Source organism: Phoca vitulina, unplaced genomic scaffold (genome assembly GCF_004348235.1).
Source record: "Phoca vitulina isolate PV1807 unplaced genomic scaffold, GSC_HSeal_1.0 scaffold6, whole genome shotgun sequence".
Lineage (NCBI taxonomy): Eukaryota > Metazoa > Chordata > Mammalia > Carnivora > Phocidae > Phoca > Phoca vitulina.
This window is the reverse complement of record NW_022589709.1, coordinates 2,622,687-2,642,060: the sequence shown is the minus strand read 5'-3', so window position 1 is coordinate 2,642,060 and position 19,374 is coordinate 2,622,687. Positions and strand designations below refer to the sequence as shown.

General features: G+C 40.4%; 1 protein-coding gene across 5 annotated transcripts in view; it reads right to left on the bottom strand.

Annotated features, from left to right (window-relative positions):
• Window positions 1-19,374, bottom strand: part of SGCD (sarcoglycan delta) — a 938,618-nt gene that overhangs the window by 99,372 nt on the left and 819,872 nt on the right. For all 5 annotated transcript variants that reach the window (XM_032403596.1, XM_032403597.1, XM_032403598.1 and 2 more), the window contains one exon: window positions 178-250. In XM_032403596.1, coding sequence (XP_032259487.1) covers window positions 178-250 — 73 coding nt within the window. The remainder of the gene's footprint in view (window positions 1-177; window positions 251-19,374) is intronic.

Below are 19,374 nucleotides of genomic sequence, written 5' to 3'. Positions count from 1 at the left end.
TCTTCTCAGAGAGAATTTTCTCTTGGATGTAGCTCATCTTCACACCCTTTCTAATCTCTACCAGTTTGTATATTCATGTTGTGACTCTGTTACATTCCAAACACTCAAAATGGATCATCAGCCAGTTGCCCAAAGGAAATAGCCACTAATCAATGCAAACCATAGTCAGAAGTTTACCTTAGTTCCTTGAAGGGGTCTGCCCTGACATTAGGTGTCTCTATAGATTTAGGGAACACTGTGCCCTCCGCTCCTGTAAACAAAAGAAAAAAGCAAACAGAGGTTGGAGAGTTTGGACATGTCACCTGGGGGCACAAACAGCACAGTGAGTGGAGCTAAGTGTAGGGTGAATCCTTCACATAACCCAAAGCGCATATTTTGCCCTTGGCTTTCACTCCACGATAAGGGAGCACTGAATCAACTCATGCAAACAGCCTTTGAAAAAACAAGGTACTTCTTTTGAAAGTGTTCTTGCTGAAATCAGAGTGAGGCCATGAGGCAAATACCATGTTGACTTAAAAAAAAAAAAAAAAAAGAAAAAGAAGAAGATGCCTAAGAAATGGCACAATCTAACTCTTGTCTCTCATCAACAATTAATAGTCACCCAACTGGAAATGTTTTGAAAAGCAGCAGCCAAAGCCCTCTGATTGCAGTGCAGGGCACAAATCACAGAACACATCCAATATCTAGGCAGTGGGTGGATGGTGGAGGACACCCTAACACTTTAAGGTATCCACCTAATGACATTAAGGAAACAAGTTTTCAGTAAATAAAGTTCTGCATACTATCTTGAAAAGTTAAACAAAACAGAATACTATGAGAGATCATTTGGCGTTCATTGCTTTTTACACTTTGAGTATTATTTAACATTGATCCCCGACCCAATCTAGATATTTAGCTCTTGACTTTGCAAAAAGCTTTTATCTTTACAACTTGTCATCACCAGCTGAACCCTCCCAGCCATAAAGATGGTGATTATCTGATTTGTCTGCTCCCAGAGTGTTTTCAAATCATTTAAGCCTCAGTTTATCACAGACAATTGCACTGGATATTAGTTTTTCAATTAAACTTAGCCAGGCAGTATCCTGCACTTTGAAGGAAAGGTGTTTATTTTTATATCTTTTTTGGTGTAGTTCTTTGATGCCACAAAAAGGGGCAGAATAACATCTTGTATTCATGTGCCAATTTCTAGAATTGTCTTGTAGTGTTATGTCTAGAAATCTTCCATTAACCACGGTTATTCCAAATCCAGATTTATCCTACCACACTGATGTGTCTAGTTAAATGAACTTGTGTAGCAACTACAAAAGTATTTCATCTTTTTTTTGGAAAGTATTTAATCTTTTTGATACCAGTAACAGACTACTGCAAATCAAATCAGAAAAAAATCCTTCAACTTAACATTATGTATGGTCATTTAAAAGAACGTCCTAGTGAATGATAACTATTAATCTAAGCTAACATTTTGAGTAAAACCATCACGTGTACTCCAGATGTACTAGCTAAATTCTCCCCTGCAACAACCCTACAGACAGTTGCAGTAGGCAAAGAGACATTTCATGTGGGCACATTTAAGATCTTTTTCTGCCCGTAGACACTTTTACTTTTTAAGACCCCAAACCACATCATGTCAAATAGATCAAAATGTACCCATAGTCTATATTAAATACAACTTTTTTGATGTAAATTTCATAAGAATGTTGTCTTATTATGCACATATTATTTTGCCCTTGTGATTTAAACTTTATTGTGTTCTTTATACATGTGGTGGTTAATTTTATGTGTCAACTTGACTTGGATCATGAGGTACCTAGATATTGGGCTAAATATGGTTGCTGGGTGTGTCTCTGAGGGTGTTTCCAGATGAGAGTGGCATGTGATGCAGTGGATGTAGCAGAGCCGATGGCCCTCCCCAGTGCAGGTGGGCATCCGCCAATCCCGTTGAGGGCCTGAATAGAACAAAAAGGTGGAGGAATGGGGCGCCTGGGTGGCTCAGTCATTAAGCGTCTGCCTTTGGCTCAGGTCATGATCCCAGGGTCCTGGGATCGAGCCCCACATTGGGTCCCTGCTCCGTGGGAAGCCTGCTTCTCTCTCTCCCTCTGCCCCTGCTTGTGTTCCTGCTCTCACTGTGTCTCTCTCTGTCAAATAAATAAAAATAAAAAAAAAAAAATCTTTATAAAAAAAAGGTGGAGGAAGGAAGAATTAGGCCCTTCCTGCCTAATTGCTTGAGCTGGGATATCAATCTTCTCCTGCCCTCAACACTCCTTGTTCTCAAGCCTGTAGACCCAGACTGGAATCTACACCACTGACCACTGGTTCTTAGTGAGCCTTGGGACTTACTCTGAATTATGCCACTAGCCTCCCTGGGTCTCCATCTTACACATAGCAGGTCGTGGGACTTCTTAGCTTCTATAATGACATGAGCCAAGTTCTTAAAACGAATCTCTTCCTACATGTAGATCCATATTGGTTCTGTTTTTTTGAAGAACCCTACCTAATACAATAACTGAATAAGACTGGGTTGGATTATAGACTATAATATGGCTTTTGTTACTTATATATTAAATCTGGTTTTGCAGAGCATGCATTCCACATCTCCAACATTTTTGTGATCCTTTGAGGAGCACCTAGACCAAAGGTACTGTGGAGGATGCCTAGTGGGTAAAACAGGTTGGCAGAAGTCACAGGACAATGAGTAACACATTGGGATGTGCCTTCTAATTGTCTGTAACCCAAGAGCATGGCCTCAGCCACCACCTTTCAGTACCATCTCAAACCTGTTACTAAACAGCTCCCATCCATCACTACTACAGTTAACAGGGACTTCCTTTGAGATCCCTTCCCCTTCTATTTCTTAAAAATGTTTATTCTTAGCCTTAGGAAACTTTTTTTTTTTTTTAATAATTAAAAGGAACATTAATACACCAGATTAAGGCTAGGACAGTTATTTCTGTTTATATACATTGTATACACTCTTTAGTTCTAGCTCATATCTCCCCTTCCTCTACTAAGAATTCTATGAAAACTGCAAGAGAAAGAGCATTACCTCTTTTGAAATCAGCCTTAATTGTGTGACTTACCCACATGGCAAGTAGTACTGCTCATAGACAACCTTCATTATTTGAACTGATATTAAAATGTTAGGAAGCTTTATGTTTCACTGATATCTCATGCACCCTCCTATTATTTTATAAGGTCTCTGAAGCCAAAGGATACCAATTTCACAACTTGTGACTATGTAAAATATATACATATATAATGACATATATTGCATTTATTCAGTCCAATTATCCAAGAATGAGGAATGACATTTTCTTATGTAAAATGAACCTCAAAAGCCTGTATCATTTTCTTTATTCCATCCACACTTTGTGCTGAGCCTGTTTCTCCATTTGTCAGTTACACTGACAACACCTCACTTGCTACTTAACATCTGGCCACACTAAGCTCAAGAAGGAACTACTCTATTGCAGCCAGTGGCCCCTAGCTCAGTCATCCTTTTAGAGCAATTCCAAGGGGGATAAAAAAATGTTACATAAATGCTACATTTGTGGAAGGACCATGGTCTCCTCTGAACACCTGACTTGGGTCCTCAGCTTTCTCAGATGGACAATCCCATTTGCCCAGTGTTTTGTAGGAGTGTGTCTTATTCTCTGTCCTATCTCCATTGCCTAGCACAGTGTAGGTTCTCAATAAATGTAACACAGCTATAACACTTATGTGGCACTGAGCACACACTACCTGGGATTTTTATTTACCTTACAGACATTCATCCCATCTCTTCAATAAGATCCTAGGCTGTATGTGAACAGGGGGAAGGTCATATACAGAATACAGACAGATTCAATTTTAGGTTCTGAAGATTTCCACTAGACTTATTTCTAGTTGGTACTACCACTTCTATGGGAGTACTAATTTATTGTTATAAAACTGCTCATGTATTACATGACATGTTTAATGAATGTCCAAAATCCAACCTATTTTAACCTCTTAAAATAAAAGAGCTATGTTAATAAAAGAATATTATTTGGGCTAAATATAAATATCTCTTTAAAGTAAAATAAGATTAAGGCTTGTAGTTTCTTCCCCAGACCAAGAAAACTACTTATCCTACAAGACAAGTAGTGCTAAAAAACATGGGGCTCACAGTCACATGGCTAGTGAGTGCTAGAGCTGAGATTCACATGCAGGCGTCCGACTCCAGGACCCACTTGTAGCCATCATGCCCTAGTGCCTTGTTTTCTGAATGCCCGGACAGTGTGGCACCCACAAAATGGTAAGCCAGCAAAACCCAGGGGTCTGGGCTCTCACAGTTAGAGGACGTAGGTGATGGACAGGCTCTGAACGTGTGATGAAAGTGAAGGGCAAGACACTCAGGCTCCCTTAGCTCCCACCATCCACCCGATGCCCTCTTTGTTTTTGATGGACTTTTGTAACAGGGGCCCATATGTGCCATCCATCCATACTGGAAAACAGGCTCATAGATATGACTTCTCAGGGGAATGTACCACAATTTCTCATTATCTGAGTGTCCTTGGGCATGAAACCCAATCTCTAAGATGCTCAGATTCTTTCTCTGAAAAGAAGGGATATTAATAGTAACTTTATCTCCTAGGGGTCTTGGGAGATTGAATGAGATCTCTGACATATAGCAATCAGCAGATGATAGTCAATAAAATATTTCTAGTGGTACTAAAATATTTATGAATCCTATTCTTTCCTCCTCTTATCCAGGTCCTTTATGACTCTTAAAAAATAACATTTTTAAAGCACTTACTATGAACTAGAAACTATTGAAACTATTTTAATTTGATCATCAGAATAACCCTATGAGGTAGGGACTATGCATATCTGTTTTTATGGATGAGGAATCTGAGACTCAGGGAAGTCAGGAAATTTTCCTATGGTTGAGCAGCAAAGAGGGGGAGTCAGAATTTGAACTCTCTTCGTTCTGGAACCAACGCCTGTGACCACTACTCTAGACCATCTTTTTCAGCAGATCATATCACTCCCTACTTGCTCATCTTTTTATGAGATACGAACAAATATCAATGTTTATACCCTCAAGTAACACTTGCCAAATCTCCCATCCCCTCTCTTCTAAAAGCAATTCACATGCGCAATGAGAGGAGATATTAATACTTTCACAAAGACCATTTCTTTCCAAGTCCTATCAGGCTTCTGATTTTCACACCATTTTTCACTTTCCCAAAAGCTGCCGAGTGGACAAACATTCATCAGGATGAATTCTCCCATCCTATCCCCTATCCATTCTAAGATAATAAATTATTCTCAATTTTATTATTTCAAAAAGGTTTCTATTAAAGCCATACCTACTGATTCCTTCTTTTGACACAATATAATTTACTGGCAATAAATGTTCATAAACAGTTTGAGTGAAAAATCCATAAAGCCATTTCAGCTTTATTTTAAGTTCCATTAATGTCCCTCAAAAATGATTTTGTCAATGTGCTTCCATTAGCTGGTTCTCTGCCCAATAACTTAATTCCACACAATCAATTAGGAACTTATAAATCATGTGACAGGATCTATCTAAAGTGTTTTGAATCACCATAAAGATCAGCTCAACAGCTCTTTTTTTCCTTGTGGTACAGGTAGGGGGTAAACTTGTCAAAAAATCTCAAATGCACTCCATTGCCATAGTAACAAAAAGCCAGCTTCTCCTCTCTGAAAAGTATACTCAGCTTTGGTGACTTTCCCCTCAAAGTGTCCTGGATGTGAAGAGACCTGAGATCCAGTCCTATCTCTGTGATCTCATGCAAACCAGAATTCTTCTCTAACCCTTAACTTCCTCAGCTATAAAATAAGAGAGGATGAGAAGTATCAGGGCTAAACTGTTTTCCCCTCCAATTGAAAATTTCATCAGGTAACAATCTAATCTAAACAGATGATTGTCTTGAGCCACCTCCATTTCCTACCAGGAAAAAAGAGCAACCCCGAAGTGGAGATATATTTTATTTTATATATATATATATAAATATATATATATATCTCCTAAAAACTTTCTTAGTGTTTAAGGAGGAAACAAAGCAAACAGACTTTTGTCCAATTCAAGCTGCATTTAATTGGAAAAACTACTCACCAGAAAATAAACCTCACAGATAAAATGGTCGACGGCAAAATTTAACTGAAAAAACAAGAACCTGGTTCATAACTCTTTAAAACTTCAAAAATTGGGGAAAATTCAATTTTTATAAAAAATAATAAACACTAAAGTGCCTAAGTGTGTATATGTTAAACACAGCCATGAACCAAATCCTGGGATGCAGAGTCACATCTGCAAAATGTGCTACAAAAAAATTGGACTTGAGAAAAGCATTAGACACAAAGGAAGAAATACTATGCTACAAGTTATGAATAGTAACTGGAACCAGAAAAACTGACGATGAATCAAATCTTTGGTGTACATGGAGAGGAACTGATCTTTTAGACGATAATTGCAAGAAAAACTTTCCAAAAGGTCAGAAATGGCTTAAGTGTGCTGTTTAGAACATTGATTAAGGAATTAAGCTAGCTTAATGGAGTTTGCTCTGGTAAGTTCTTTCTAGATGTACTTTCATTAAGATTGGCATAATTATGATTAATGTTTTGTATTAATGAACATAGACTAAAACTCATCTTTGGGTTTAAATCATGGGGCCAAAATACTCAACAGGTTCAAAATGCAGAGTTAAAATAGCTAATCACCATTGTCTGAAGTCAAAGCATTTTAAGTGCTCTAATTCATGTGCTCGGGTAGATATAACCTGAATGACAACCCTTAACAACAACCATATTTTACTGGATAAGGATATATTTTTATACCAATATTAGATTAAAAAATAGAGAAAGGATTTCAATCTAAAAAATGGTGATAAGAAACATAAGAGAAGGAATGATTTGATTTCTTTGAAATACCAGAGAACCGAAAAACCAAAGACCTGATTTTTAGTGCTGATTTTCTATGAGCTTATTATATGACCTTTGGCAGTTTGCCCTCTGGTCTTACTTCCCCATTTGTTATACAAAATGGGGGTGGGGATTAGATGATCTATAAGGCTGCTTCCAGCCCTGCTGTTTTATAATCTTCCAGATAACTTGGTTGCATCAACCCAATGGACCAGGAGAGGAACATTGGTTTGGGTTTGATAAACCCAACATTCAATTTACTTAATAAATATGTTTTGAGCAGGAGGCTCTAGACGTGAGCCAGAGAGACACAGAGTCCATAGTCTAGAAGAGTGTAGTGTACTCTAGTAGTGTACGTTATTACTTTAAATAATTAGTTATTAAATAATCCCACAAATAAAAATATATAATACTTACAACTAGTGATAAAGACTTGAAAGGAAAATAAAAAATGTCTTTGCAATACAACTTGGCGTCACATCCTGGTCTGGCACGTAAGTTTCCCTGAGAAAGTGAAGTTTTGTTGATAATTTGTTAAGTGATTATGAATGAACTAGTTAAGAGGAGGAAGTAGCAGTAGAAAAGATAATGTGAAGACATCACGGTTGGGAAGTTGAAGTTAATAAAGATCAGTGTGGCTAGACCACATTTTGCAAGGGTGAGCAGCGTGGGATGAGACTGGAGAGGTGGGTTGACCTGGGTAATTCAGAACCTTGTGAGTCACGGTGAAGGTTTTAAGCAGAGATCTGGCTTGATCTAATTGGCATTTTTCTTTTCTTTTTAAAGATTTTATTTATTTATTTATTTATTTATTTGAGAGCGCACAAGCAGGGGGAGGGGCCGAGGGAGAGGGAGAAGGAGAAGGACAAGCAGACTCCTCACTGAGCAGGGAGCCCGATGCGGAGCTGGATCCCAGGACCCCAGGATCATGACCTGAGCTGAAGTCAGATGCTCAACCACTGAACCACCAGGATATGACCCCAAATTGGCATTTTTCAAAGATCACTGTGCCAGCGTGTTATGGTCTGTGTGTTTGTATCCTCCTAAAATTCACACGTTGAAACTCTAACCATCATTGGAACCCCACCATGCTGGTATGCTGATCTCAGGCTCCCAGCCGCCAGAACAGTGAGAAATTCCTGTTGATTAAGCCATCCAGTCTACAGTGGTCTGTTATAGCAGGAGCAGCTGACTGAGACATTGTACCATGGAAAAGACACTGCAGGAGGGCAAGGATAGATAAGGTGGCGCAGGGAGAGGGTGGGTGATAGGCTGGGCTAGAGAATTGGCAGCACAGATGGAGAAATGTGGATGGGTTTAGGAGATATTTAAGTGGAAAGCCAATGGGATCTGGTGATGTGCTGGACAAGAAAGAGAATGATGGGTACCAGAGGGCCCAGGGGAAGAGCTGAAATGGATGGTCAAAGCCAAATGATTAATACTCAAAGTCAGAGATGCCCATGGCAACCTTATACATGTCCAATGAAATCCAGCTTTTTTCTTATTTGATATTTTAATTGCAACTGAAATTGCCTTTACTTGAAGAAGGTGCTCTGAATCCGACTACATTTTTCTTATGGGGGTGTAGGCAATGTGACAAAGAAAATTTAAGTCTCCCAAAGTATTTATAAGCAAGCAGTATTTAAAAACAATTATGAATAATATAGTAATTTATTGAATAATGAACATTGTCTTCTGTGTAACATAATTTTCTAATTACTCCAAAGTTTTAGCTAAACACATATTCATATATCTCCTATTGGTTAAAAGCTTTCTAAACACACAAGATAGGATTTTTACCTCTCCAAGTCTAGGCTAGAGAACATGGTTACATGTTAATATTTAAATATTCTTTAATGTCTGAGGCCTATTTTCCTGAAAAGCAATCTCTATAGCATGTTATCCATGGTAGGTGTAAGAGTCTATCATGGGAGCACTTATCATGGGAAATTCCTCAGAAACAGTGGTTTTCTATTTATTTCATAACATGAATTGTTGGCTTTCTCCAAATGGTAATATGCAGTGAAAAATTCTTTTTAAGGAAGTGAGTTGGGTTATGTCTAATCTCGGATTTAAAATGCACTGAGTAATGAGCGAGGTTGCAGAGTTTTCACAAATTTCAAGGTTAAGCACTTTGAAGGTGGTTGTCAGCTTCTGAAAACCTTTCCAACGTGAGCAACAGACTGATGCAAGACAGAAATTTTGAGTGGAAAAAGTCACTTGAAGTAATTTAATCCCATTGTGTCTCCCTGGCTGCTGGTGGCATTTAATAAACCACTAATGCAAAACATTTGTAGTCATTACAAGTCGTTTCCAGGATACATAGCAAATATTTTCTTTTTAGGAATTAGGGCAGATTCTCCTGACCAAAAAGTACAGATAATTAATTCATTTAACAAATATTTGTGGAGGGCCTACTCCATAAATGGTTTTGTGGGAAAAACAGATTCAGACTTTTTCTCCTTATAGGCTCACAAATAAAAACTTCAAAAAAATATATAAAATCTCTAGCCACTCTATGTGTGGTAACATTCACTGTCTATAAACATTTAACAATTACTTACAATGTACCTGGCACGGTACTAAGGCAATACTGAGTGTGAAGATCTGATCTGTGCCCTTATGGACTTTTATAGTGGTTAGACAGACAGATGCTAGAGAACATATTTAAACTGATTTTTGTAATGACAATTATTGTAAGTCATGTATTCTCAACAGGGGCGAGGCAGCTCCCAAAGGTACAAAAATGGGTTCTTGAAGGCACAAGAAATCTTTCTCTAAGTACAAAGTCCAGATGTACATACAATACACACAATGATATACAGTGTATCTGTGGTACATAAGTTACATGGGGGGGAAGTGATTAGGAAGAAAAAAGCATGTCTGGAATGATTCCTTAAAAGGATGATATTGAAAAAAAGGTTGAGAAACACTGTTGTAAATGCTTTGACTAGGACAAGGAGCCACTGGAGCTCTGAGCAGGCATCTTGCCCAGGCGTGGAGGACCCTGAGTGCTGTTCTGGGGAAGTGACAGGCACTTGAGATCTCAAGATGGAGCAGGACTTAGTCCGGCAGAGATGGTTTGGATGGAGGCTGGTGGAGAGAGGGCACCAGGAAGGGGGACACAAGAGCTGGCTCGCTGCTTTTAAGGAAATGTGTGTAGCTAGAGTGGAAAGAACGAGACTGGCATAAGATAAGGCTGGCGAGGTAGTCAGGGGCAAGGTCACACAGGAACATTCAGGCCAGGGCAAAGTTTGAGAATTTTATTCTAATAGGAAAAAGAAGCCATTGAAAGGATCTAGACAGGAGAATGATTATGCTCAGAGATGTGTTTTTTTAAATACTATGGTGGCAGATACTACGGATTGGCTGCCCCCATTTTAAGCGCAGTGCATCCTCCCTTGCATCTGTCTACCACAGAGGCTGGAAACCCAAATGGCTGAACTTCTCAGACTCCCTTTGCAGCATTAAGTGGCTGTGTGATACAGCCTGGGCCAGTGAAATGTAGGTACAAGTGTCTGGGGAGCTATTTTCTTCCCAAATGAAAAAAGCAAAGCCTAACAAAGAAGGCTTTTTGTTCTTTACTCTTCCTTCTCTGAAATACAGAAGCAATGTTTGGAGGCACAGCAGCCCTATGTGACCATGAGAGTAAAAGCTACATTGCTGAAGGCGTGCAAGCAAGAGGGCTGAAGGATTCTGGTTCCTTTATGACGCTGTTCTGCTGTAAGCCCTACAGAGCATACCTCCGGAATCATTATTACATAATAAAAAGAACCCCCTGACTTGTTTAAGCCACTGTTTGTTGGGTTGTCTGTTATTTCCAAATGAATCTAATGCCCATAGTTACAGGATCTGACTCCACTCTGTAAGATGCAGTACAGGGGATCGAGAGCAAATGCATGCAAATCAGGGGACTATTTCAGTAGCCAGGTAAGAAAGGATGGTGGCCTAAACTAAGTAACTCATAATGTGAAAAATGGCAAGGGTGAACATGAGAACTACTGAGGAGGTTAGGATGATATGAGGGGTGAAGGGGGTAAAACATGTTCAGGCTTGGGCACAGAGCACAAGTTCAATGTTGGTTATGTGGAGCCGAAGGTATCGATGGAGTTTCCGGACTCAGGTGTTCATGTAGGCGATGGGATACACAAGTATGTTACTCGAGGCAGAGTTCTAAACCACTGGTAGAGAGATTTGTGGAATACAGGTGATTATGGCAACCAAGAGAATGGGTGACATGATCCAAGAAATGGTGAGAGTGATATGAAAAGAGAGCCACAGTCAGAATTTTAAAGGAGTCCAACCTTTCAAGGTGGGGATGGGAACATGAACTATCAAAGGAAACTAGAGAGGGAGGAAGAAGACCAGGAATGGGGTAACACAGGCAGCCAAAAGAAAAAAGTCCTTCAAAAAAGCAGAAGGAGTTACTTATGTTAATTGGTGCTTAGGGGTAGGACAGGAATTAAAATGTCCATGAAATTTAGCAACATGGAGGTCTTTTATACCATAGCAGCCATTCTACGAAGAACTGGAGGGGAAAGGAAGAAATGGTTATAAGCAAGAGCTATTACTTTTTGACAGAAGAACTATAGTAAGACAGCTGAATATTAGATATTGGATATTAGATATCAGAGTTTAAAGATCCAGCTCTGGTTAGTAACCAAACTTTTATAGGAACAACAGTCTGCTCTATGGCACAGGCTGGGTAGAGGGACATGTGCTCAGTTGCCCGGATGCAGGTATGCATAATGTGGATATTTGGGTTCATCCAGAGTGGGGACTTTAGTAGACATGTACATTGAATAAAAATGTAACAAGTGCAGGGCTGTACAGGAAGACTGTGAAGAGGAATATGACCTCAGGCAAATTATTTAGCTTCTTCTAGCCTCAGTTTCCAGATCTGTGGAATGGGGATAATAACAGTACATTACTTTGTGTGTGTGTGTGTGTGTGTATATGTAGTGTGGAATGGGGATAATAATAGTACTACATATATATGTATATATATAATATATATACACACATGCACATATATATATAACACTACATATATGTATACATATGTAGCGCTATGCATGCCTAGTACATCAAAGTGCTCACTAAATAATATATATTATTTATTATAATAGATGATGTTGATGATAAGGACAGAAGATAAAGCCAGAAAGACAGAAGAATATCATTAAATAATTTGTATGGTAACCATACAGGAGAACGAAATAAGATGTGTTCCCTTTTAAATACTCTAACAATTTAACTGAACTGGCCATACCATCAAGGTACACGTTTTATATATTTTTGTAGAATGTGAAACCGCAGAGCAATTTAAAGATTCATGTGGAAAAAATATTCTGGCAAGATATGAAGAGACAAGCAGTTTAATTAAACAAACTCTACTTTAGAAACCAATAGACCAGAATTCATGCTTGGTGTATCATTAAGCCCAAACTGAAAAATATAAAAGGAATCATCCAAGCAGCAAGCAACCTCATTTCAGTTTCTTATGACTACACTATTTTTGATAGTAAATAAAACCACGCAGTAGAACAAATAACTTCAACTCACTGGGTGTGTCACAGAGATGGGACGCCGGAACAGGCGGGCTCTGAGTCAGGACGGTATACGAACACCGGAACACAGGCAACACACTGGGGAGGCCGCTCGGCAAGAACAGTGGCAAAGACAACACACTGTGTGTCCCATGAAGGAGGTGAATGCGGCCCTCTGCCCATATTCCCGTCCAGGTCCCCTCCAGGGACAGGTGGCCAGAATCAGGCCAACAGGGCAGGGAGATGGGGAGGGAGAATAGATAGGAACTGTACGCGGTCAAGTTAAGGCCAGAACTCATGCTGCCTGCCCTTTCACCTGGGAGTGAGTGTCAAATGGGAGCCCTGAATACACTGTTTCCTTAGGCAAGATCTCAGTTTCCAAGTGTCTCTCCCAGTGTGAGAGCAATCAGGACTCTGAGACTCCATGGATGCTGGTAAGACCTAAGAAAACAACACATGCATGATTTTAAGGGCTTCCTGGTCATTGAAAAACACGTGGAACGCTCTGTTCCTGTAGCTGAGGAGGTGGGGGGTGATGCTTTCCTACGGAGAAGGAAATTGAAACATTAATTGAGAACCATGGAGAAACACAGTCTAAAAAATAATTGGACGGACTTATAAAGTCATTTACAGGGGATGAAGATGATGAGGACTTGAAAAGTGAGGGCCAGCAAGTTGAAATCTTACTAGAAGTAGTAGATGTCTCAATGCTTTAAAACACTGGAATACTTTAATTTCAGAATACAATCTTATTATGAAAGCAAGCCTCAAAATAGGCATATTTTACAGGTGACTTAAAAGGTAATTTTGACGGTATGATTTTTACCTTATCCCTAGTATGGATAGCATGTTACTTATCAACATCCATTTTCCCCTGCCAACAAAATATTGCTATTATTCATGGAAGCAAAGTACCCAGCTAAATAATTGCTTTCCCAGACTCCCTTGAAGCTAGGGGTGGCCCTTATGAGCCAGTTTTGTCTAATGCCATGTAGATAGAAACCTACTAGGGAGGGGCATCGTGTGAGCTATCTCTGTTTTAATAGGAAGGTACAGATGTGGTTGGTTCTACTCTTCTCATTATCAACATAATCTGGAGCTGTGAGAGCCACCTTCCAACCATGAGAAAAAGACCAAGAGGATTTCAGATATGTTGACCCAGACGCCAGTAAGCCACCAGCAACTGTCTCTCATTGGACTTCTTCTTTTTATTTTTTTAAAAGATTTTATTTATTTATTTGAGAGAGAAACACAAGCAGTGGGGAGGGGCAGAGGGAGAGGGGGAAGAAGGCTCCCCACTGAGCAGGGAGCCCCACGCAGAGCTCGATCCTGGGACTCCTGGATCATGACTTGAGCTGCAGGCAGATGCTTAATCGACTGAGCCACCCAGGTGCCCCTCACTGGACTTCTTATGAGAGCTAATCAAGTCCCTAGTTATTCATTTGAGCCACTTTATGAGACTTCTGTTACTTAGCCCCGCCTAAGGTTCAATACCATTCCACCCAAGACTGGGGAGAGAGAAGCAAACTGACCCTTTAAGATGGTCATACTCTTCACTTAGAACTCTTGCCATAAGCCAAATGATCAAAAGTTGGAAACCACTCTTACTGTACCTTCCTAGGAAGTATCTTTTCATTGATTGCTGAGTGGAATGGTTTTCTCATTCCATCTTCTCAGCCAGAAAGTACTTTTGTATGTTTGTTTTTTAGTGCATCAAATTCTTTAAGGCCTGGCTCAAATGCCTCCTCCATGACGGAACTTTCCCTGGTCCTCTCTGTTATCACAAATTGCTCCCTCTTTTGTGCTTCCATAATGCGTAACTGATATGCTGGCTGAGCACTCATTCTACCTGGTGAGACGGTTCATTGAGTGTGTGCTGCCTTCACCATAATGTAAGGACCAGGTCATGGGAGTCTTTGTTCTTTCCTAGACAAGGAGCATGAACTTCGATGTTTTGAATTCAATTTCAATTAGGCAGGAAAAGCTGTGGAATGAAGCAGAAACTTCTAGAGGGGAGAGGTCTGAGCTGGTCAGTAGCAGCTACACCACTGTTATAGCCTGATACATCTTTGTCCAGGAAAGTAAATTGTTAAGGCTGTAGCTATGTGGTCTCCATGGTATAGTCTCCCTTCTTTCTAGCAGCTCTCTTGTAACCTTTCCAATTTATTTCTGTCAGTGCAACTTCCCAGAACCCAAGTGTCCCAGGTCTCCTGTCTGGTTTACAAGCTTTGATAAGTTCCTGTTTCCTACAACAAAAAGCCCAACATTTTACCATGATATCATCAGGCTTAGTCAGCCTCTTTATCTTTGTCTGTGGCTTGATAATTTTTAAAAATATTGATTTGTGTTTGTTCTCTCCATATTTAAAAAAAATAAATAAATTTATTTATTTATTTGACAGAGAGAAAGGGAGGGAGAAAGAGAGAGGGAGGGAGAGCACATAAGCATAAGCAGGTGGAGAGGGAAGCAGAGGGAGAGGGAGAAGCAGACTCCCCACTGAGCAGAGAGCCGACGACATAGGGCTCAATTCCAGGACCCTGAGATCATGACCTGAGCTTAACCAACTGAGCCACCAGGTGCCCCTGTTCTCCCCATATTTTTCTCTCTCCTCAACTTCAAGCAGATAGCCAGACACTCTGCATATCTTTGATGTTTGTTTGTTTCCATAAAGTAAAAAGTACTATTTATGGTACATAGTTCTATAAGTTTTGACAAATACACACAGTCATATATCTACCGCCATAAGCCATCACAGCAAATTTTAGCACTTTGAAAATTCGCTTCCCTTGCACTACCCTTCTGTAGTCAATCTCTCCCTCAAGCCCTTACTCCTGGTTCCCACTGTTCTCAGGCCCTACAGTGATGCCTTTTCCAGAATGTCATAAAAATGGAATCATTCCGTAGATAGTTTTGGGTTTGGCTTCTTTCACTTAGCAAGATGCAGCTAAGTTACATGATGGAAGGTTTTCAGTGGATCAAAAGCAGAGCTGCCTTAAATCAACAGCTATTCCTGCCCTTGATGAAGGCCTAATCCTAGTGGAGAGTGTGCTGGCTACCCTCCCAAGGAGAGGAAAGAGAAGAGTGCCTTGGAGGGACGCCAAGAGGAGAGGCAGATTTTGCCCCTGACTTAGAATAACTGTGAAACGTAAGGTCCTTTGAGGACCAGAATCATCCCTAGGGAGGTGGCAAACTCTCAGAGAGCACAGCTGGGTCAGGCCCCAGGAAGGCAGGACCCTTGGCACAGGAGGCCACAGCCTCAGCAAAGATTCCTGGGCCCTCTCCATGGCATGAAAGTTGGGAGTTGACTTCCCTTCAATTGATCACACAAGCTGGAAAAATGAGGATAGAAGAGGGGATCTTAATGGACCAAGATTGAATAGTCTTGCCCATATACTTTTTTGAATTTTATTTATTTATTTGACAGAGAGAGAAAGAGAGAGAGCACACACAACAGAGGGAGTGGGAGAGGGAGAAGCAGACTTCCCGCTGAGCAGGGAGCCCGATGCGGGGCTCGATCCCAGGACCCTGAGATCATGAACTGAGCAGAAGGCAGATGCTTAACCAACTGAGCCAACTAGGAGCTCCCACCTCCTTTTTTTTTTTTTTTTTTTTTAAAGATTTTCTTTATTTGACAAAAAGAGAGTGGGAGAGACATATTTTCTTGACACTATATGTGCTTTCTTGATTCTTAAGCAATCCAGTCATGATGGAGATAGAATTTCCTACCAGACTATTGTGGGAGTTGCAAATCACATTGAGGGAATGAAAGTCATTTCATTGGCTGATATCTATTAAGTGCTTACTATTTGCCAAGCATTTTTCTAAGCACTTCACATGGATTAACTCACTTAATTCTCGCTGAACGCATTTGAGGCACATGCTATTATTATCTCCCTGTTTTCAGATGACAAAACTGAAAAGAGAAAGGTTTCAGAGAGTGACTGTGGGAACCAGGATGGGAATTTAGGTACCTCTAGCTGCAGAGCACATCCTTAACTTCTTGCTCAATGTGTTATTTCTTCCATCGTGAGCTTGGGAATGGAGTCATATTCTAAAAATCTCCTCCTCCAGGAAAAGACCACCAAGGAGTAGTGATGATTGGTTATAGCTGATTCTCTGCTGAGGAGTTGTCTAGGTGCTTCTGTTTGAACTGCCACCTGTCCACACCTGACCAATCAGATTCTAGCTTGAAAACTGAAGCCAAGCACCCCAGAGGACAGTTTCAGTGAATGATAGGTACTAGCCCATAGCAACTCACACTTAACTGACAATCATGCTAAGTGCTTTCACAGAGACAGTCCTTCCCTTTTATCTTCATGACAACCCTATGGCTGAGAAATATGAGGCATAAGGAGGCTAGGTAATAACTTACCTGCTGTTACAAAGCTAATTACTAATAGAGCTATGATAAGAAACTAGACAAACCAGTCCCCTGGCTTACATTTTTAACCTTCAAATAGAGATGTAGGGCTGGCAGCCATGTTGAAAGGTATGCAAGAAAGAACATCTCCAAGGGAAAATGTGAGTGAGCGGAGCAGAGTAAAAAGAGGTCACATGGCCTCTGAGGTGCAGGGGTAACACTTGCATTCTGGGAGCTTCCCTGACACAGATCTCAGAACATTTGACTAAATGTAGATCCACAGCCTGAAGTGAGCTCTGCCTCTTTGAAGAGAAAATGCCACTCGGGAGGAAGTTCTTCATTTGTGAATGGTGATGGAGACATTCCAGTTCACTTACTTTGCTACATTAAATCCAAGCCACAGCAACCGTAACGATCTTACTGCCCTTTGGCTTCAATATTTTATAACAGGTATCAAACCCTGACTTGGTACTCAACCAGGGTTAGTCAACAAAGCTATGGAGAAAAGACCGGGCAACTTTAAAAAAAAAAAAAAAAAAAGGAAGTTTCATTTTCACCTGTGTCCTTCGGTCATTGCAAATCGTTGAGACTTTAGCAAGAAACAAAGTCTGAAGAAAGAATTTCAAGAGAAGATGTCCCATCTGTGCATGAGGCAAGGGAAAAATGTTGAATGGTGGCAATGTCTTTGTCTGTTTAACATTCCTTCACTCCCCTTCTGACACTAGAACAATTATTTGCTTTGGGTCAATGTACCAGGCCTGAGAATCCCATGGTTCTCCCCACACACCCCACAAACATACGGAAAGGAATGTGACCCAGGGTGGCCAATCAGAGTGTCTGATTCCCCAGAAAGAGAGTTTGCTTTGAGAGCATGTTATCCAAGCAGGGCCCATCACCTCTCTCCCCCCAGTGATGGCTATGGCTGTCTGGACAAGGGTGTTACTGTCTCTCCCTTCAGATACTGTCTGCTAAGGAGCTGCCCGAAGAAACCCTGTGCCCAGGATGAGATGTCAAAAGCACCAGAGTTGGCCCTATCTGGAATTTTCAACGATGTGAGTGAGCAAGTACCCTCCTTCTTTTAAAAAAAAAAAAACTTTCCTCAACCCTGATTAATTTTGCTTTCTGTCACTGATAATTGGAAGCACCCTGAATAATGCATGCTTTTCCTGTTGGGTGGAGAAATCTCTGTCATGATTGTCCCTACCACTCCACATCATGAAAGCAAGGAGCACTGCTCTCTGGAGCCCACAAACAAGCCTGCCTTTTGCAAGAGATCATTATTCCTATATGACTCCACTTCAAATGCCTGCTCAATATGAAATGGAAATCCATAGGGCAACAGAAGCCAGTCAATTTTCACTATCAGACAAGAGTTGTGAAAGCGAGTGCGCTCAAGTGGCCGTCTGGGCTGAATTGGTCTAAGACAGCTTTGAGGGCATTTAGCATCTCTCTCTATCTCTCTCTCTGTTTAACAGTCCAGGGGCAAGCACATTTTGAGAGACTTTTATAGCTTTTTCCTCTATTCCTATAAACAGTGCCAATGTCACACAGGGAAAAACAACAACAACAACAAAAAACGGTGTCCATGAGGTCTGAATTATTCAGTCAGTGCCAAAGAGTATGTTCTTAAATACTGAACCGATTATCTTTTAGAGGGGGTAAAAAAAAAAAAAAAGCAAGTGTCATAACCCAAATCTGTAGAGCTTTACTTGGTTTGGGTATTTCCTAAGTGTATCTTGTGCTGCTTTGTCAATCCAAGTGACAGTTAATCAATACTAATCTGATGCCAGTTGATTCTTCCCTTTCCATAAACAGGATCAAGGTATACTACCTATGAATATATTTTATCCCAGGCTGTAAATCCATATGTTTTAGTGTAAATGCATTAGCATCTCTTTTTAAATGGAATGCCGTGTGTATACAAGAAAATAAAGATGAATTACCAAGTTGTCCTGAAAAATGCCTTTCTGTTCCATTATGAAAATGTTTCAGCTTTCAAGGCAGTAGTAAGTAGATCAGGCATTTCCCATTATTTTATACTGTGATCTATATCCCCGTCTCTGGGGCTACCTATTAAGTTAACACTCAGAATATTTTATGGACACACCGTCCTTCCTGGCCTGGGCAGGGGGATTTTTTACTTATTTTTTCCTCTGTTAGTTTGTTTATGCCTTCATTCCTCCTTTAAGTCAATATTTATTTAGTGCCTACTGTGGGTCAGGCGATGCCCTAGGGACCAGAGAGAAGATGCTAAACAATCATCTACAGACCTCCACCCCCAATTTGCCCTAATATTGGCTAATTTCTCCACAGCCAGCTGGGGCAGTACACACCTAGGGTCTGATACTCCTGTGCTGGACCACTTCAGTCTGTTCATGCGCACAAGAGCTTGGTCAAAGCAACAATGACTTCATCTTTTAATGTCACTTTACAGTTGATGGAGATTTTCATACGTACTTTTAAATTCTAATACACACATATATGAAGGGAGTGGAGTTGAGTATAAGTGACTCATTTAAGGTTGAGCATTTAACGAGGCCAGGACTACACCAAGTACTA